This window comes from Octopus bimaculoides, chromosome 4 (genome assembly GCF_001194135.2).
Source record: "Octopus bimaculoides isolate UCB-OBI-ISO-001 chromosome 4, ASM119413v2, whole genome shotgun sequence".
Classification (NCBI taxonomy): Eukaryota; Metazoa; Mollusca; class Cephalopoda; order Octopoda; family Octopodidae; genus Octopus; species Octopus bimaculoides.
Window position 1 is genome coordinate 42,073,087 of NC_068984.1, and position 3,634 is coordinate 42,076,720.

The following is a 3,634-nucleotide window of genomic DNA, read 5'->3' on the forward strand; positions in this document are numbered from 1 at the left end:
CCGTAATGATTCTGCAGTTAATAAATTTTTGCAGCTAATTTACCTGTTTGAGAACATCATTATCTAAAATTTATTAATGAGGATAGAAATTGATATTAATCAATTAAAACCAGTGGTCTAGCATATTAAAAAATCCGAAGATTAAAATTATATTACATACAAAAATAAGAGGAATGACCAGCAAATGTGGACTCCTATATGCTAGAAATAGATGCCGAATCATCTAACCACGAAAAAAATATGTTCTCAGTAAAAAATTAGCGACACAACAGACTGTAAAAGGGCAAGACAAATGAAAAGATACAAAATTAAAAAACGATTAACCTACGTACCATGGTTTCACCTGTTAAAATTTACATAAGTAAATTTACATAAGTAAATATATATAATCTATTATTACTGTTATTATACAATTTTCTGTTTAAGATTACTTTAGCAAGCTTCCGACTAATCTATTTTAAATCTCTTGACAATTATGGGAGACAACTCTGTACTTCGGTCCGTAACTGTCCTCATTGTTCTTGCCAAAGTGGTGATGATGGAATAAAGTAAATGTCTAAGAATACACATTGTAAGTGTAGAAAACTTGAAATGTTTAAAGAATGTACAACACAGAGACTCTCCATCTGAAAAGAAATTCAGCCATTGTTACCATATTTAATACAACATTTAGTTTATTGGTGATTTCGTACAGATAGTGTGTGGATAAGTTATTTAAATGATTTGATGATATCAGTATGCAAGTGTCATTGTGACGGTGTCCTATTAAAGATAGTTATTATTGATACCTAACATAAAAAATATTGATGTCTAAATAAGTCTAACTTTGTGCCAGTCCTAAGAAAGTGATGTGGCTTGTCTGACATTAAAACAGTTACTCTAATGAATGAATGTTTACTAGCTTTATCAGTAGATAATGTTAAATTTGAATGGCATTGAATTATAATGGATTCATGCCTAACTGTTCAGGGTTAAATTTGCTTCACAACTTCATGGTTTGAGGTATAATTTGATGGTGCAGAAATCAGATTGGGCCAAGTGTTTGCTGTCATAGTCTCTGGTCTTCCCCAAAAATTATGAGTGAAATTTGATAGGTAGAAATTGAAGGAGTTCCGTAAAATTTAGCTGATAGACTTCATCTGTTATCTAGTTTAATACAACAGCTTGACCCTTGAATGTTATTAGCAGAGTCCACTTGATTGGAAACATTTGAGCCAGGTAACATCTTTTTCTCTGCACTTAAGGAGACTTTGAAAAAAGAGTCATGGACTTCCTTTTCTGACCACTCCATTAAACAAAAAGAATTGTAATGAATGCTTTACAGTTGTTACCAACCTCCTCTCTTCTCTCCCATTCCCCTGTCTTTTGCTCTCCTATATATTCTTGCAAATCAACACTCCTAGTTCTTCTCTCTCCATTCATTTCTACTCACCTTATACCTTGAGGTGGGAAGGGCACTTGGACACGTCATCACCATTGTTTACCTGATTATTCTCCTGATTATTCTTACTTTCTCTTTTCTCTTTTAAATGAGTAACCAAACCATGTACCTCCCCTATGACGAGAAACTGCTCTACCCCCATATTTCATGCTGTAACTCCTCATCTCCAAGCATAAAGCTGACTCCATCTTAAAGTTTATAGTCTTGTAAGCTGCATGATGATTTGACTAGTGCTAGTGACATGAAAAAAGCACACTGTAAAGTAGTTGGTGCTAGGAAAAGCATCCAGCCAAAGAATCTTGTCTTTGGACCCATTGATTCTGGTACCCAACCCATGCTAATTGTAACAGTGATGTTACATGATGATGATGAATAAGAATTAATTAAGGTGCATAAATGATTGATTGAGAATATAAAATGTAAATTAAAATGGGCATATGCTCGATAATTTCAATATTAAAATTTAAAAAAAGAATACAACTAATGAAAAAAATACTTTGAGAAATTGGAACACATGAATATGACAATGGATTCAAATCTATATTTAATTGTAAAGTGTATCTTGGGAAAATCACTCATGAAATCCATACCTCTAAAATCTACATCCTTGTGAAGAGTTGAATATAATACAGTAATTTAACAAAAGGCTTGTAATTATACAGATCTCTGTTGTGTATAATGATGTGTTGTACCATCCATGATGTCTATTTACAGTTAGGTGGACTTTTTGCTATGGTGACAACATATTGCCAGATACATAATGTAAACCAAGGGTACTTCATTAAAAATCTTTTATCATGTCATAAGCTACAACTTTCAGTGAATCTATAAGCTTTACTAAGAGAGAATAATATAACAAGTGGAGTATGGACCATAAGATAATTTCTGTTATAGGAAAATATAGTCTTTTCCTTAAAACCCTTTCAAAAATGTATTCAAATCTCTTAATGAAAAGATTCTTACTTAACAATCATAAATATTTTCTTTCACAGGATATTTTGAAAGATTGGTGTGATAACCTGAAATTAGACCTAATTCTAACCACAGGAGGCACTGGTTTTTCCCCTCGTGATGTCACCCCAGAGGTAAGTAAAGACTGCATTTACTCTTATTTAGTAGAAAATAAACCATTTCTAATTCAGAAATTACTATATTTGCAGAAATTCATCTCTATTATAGTGTATGTATTCTGGTTGCTTTCCTCATTTATCCTTACAGATGGTCTAAGTTGTAATTCATAGCAAATATTTATTCGTATTTGACTAGAAATGATATAACCAAGTGGATAAAGATAAGTGAGCCATGGTTAATCGATCATCTGTTCAAATCCACTCTAGAGTTTTCATTGTATTTCAGGCTTAGATGAGCGATAAACACTGAAAATGTGCAGAGAACAACTTCTGCCACATTCCAGGTAGAAAAACTAGAAGTAGTTGATAGCTTCTGTTACCTAGGTGACCAAGTCAGTAGTGGGGGAGGGTGCGCTGAAAGTGTAGCTGCTAGAATAAGAATAGCCTGGGCAAAGTTCAGAGAGCTCTCATCTCTGCTAGTGACAAAGGGCCTCTCGCTCAGAGTGAAAGGTAGACTGTATGACGCATGTGTACGAACAACCATGCTACATGGCAGTGAAACATGGGCCGTGACTGCTGAGGACATGCGCAAGCTTGCAAGAAATGAAGCCAGTATGCTCCGATGGATGTGTAATGTCAGTGTGCATACTCGACAGAATGTAAGTACCTTGAGAGAAAAGTTGGACCTAAGAAGCATCAGTTGTGGTGTGCAAGAGAGACGATTGCACTGGTATGGTCATGTGGCGAGAACGGATGAGGATAGCTGTGTGACAAAGTGCCACAACCTAGCGGTTGAGGGTACCTGTGGAAGAGGTAGACCCAGGAAGACCTGGGATGTGGTAGTGAAGCACGAACTCCGAACATTAGGCCTCACCGAGGCAATGACTTGTGACCAAGACCTTTGGAAATATGCTGTGCATGAGAAGACCCAGCAAGACAAGTGAGACCATAACCCGTGGCCTTTACCAGGGGTGTAGACAGCCCACTTATGCGTACCTTTCCTTCTTTGGACACAAAACCCTGCTTGCGAAGACTTGATGAGGCAAGTGAAATTGAAATCGAAATTGAACCAAATTCGATGACTGGTACCCATGCCAACCTTCCTTCATTGGACACTAAACTC

General features: G+C 35.9%; 1 protein-coding gene across 1 annotated transcript in view; it reads left to right on the forward strand.

The window, feature by feature from the left end:
* The window catches only part of LOC106878505 (gephyrin), a 23,447-nt gene that overhangs the window by 16,557 nt on the left and 3,256 nt on the right, over positions 1 to 3,634 (forward strand). The window contains exon 4 of the mRNA XM_014927730.2: positions 2,434 to 2,526. Within this exon, the coding sequence (XP_014783216.2) occupies positions 2,434 to 2,526 (93 nt within the window). The remainder of the gene's footprint in view (positions 1 to 2,433; positions 2,527 to 3,634) is intronic.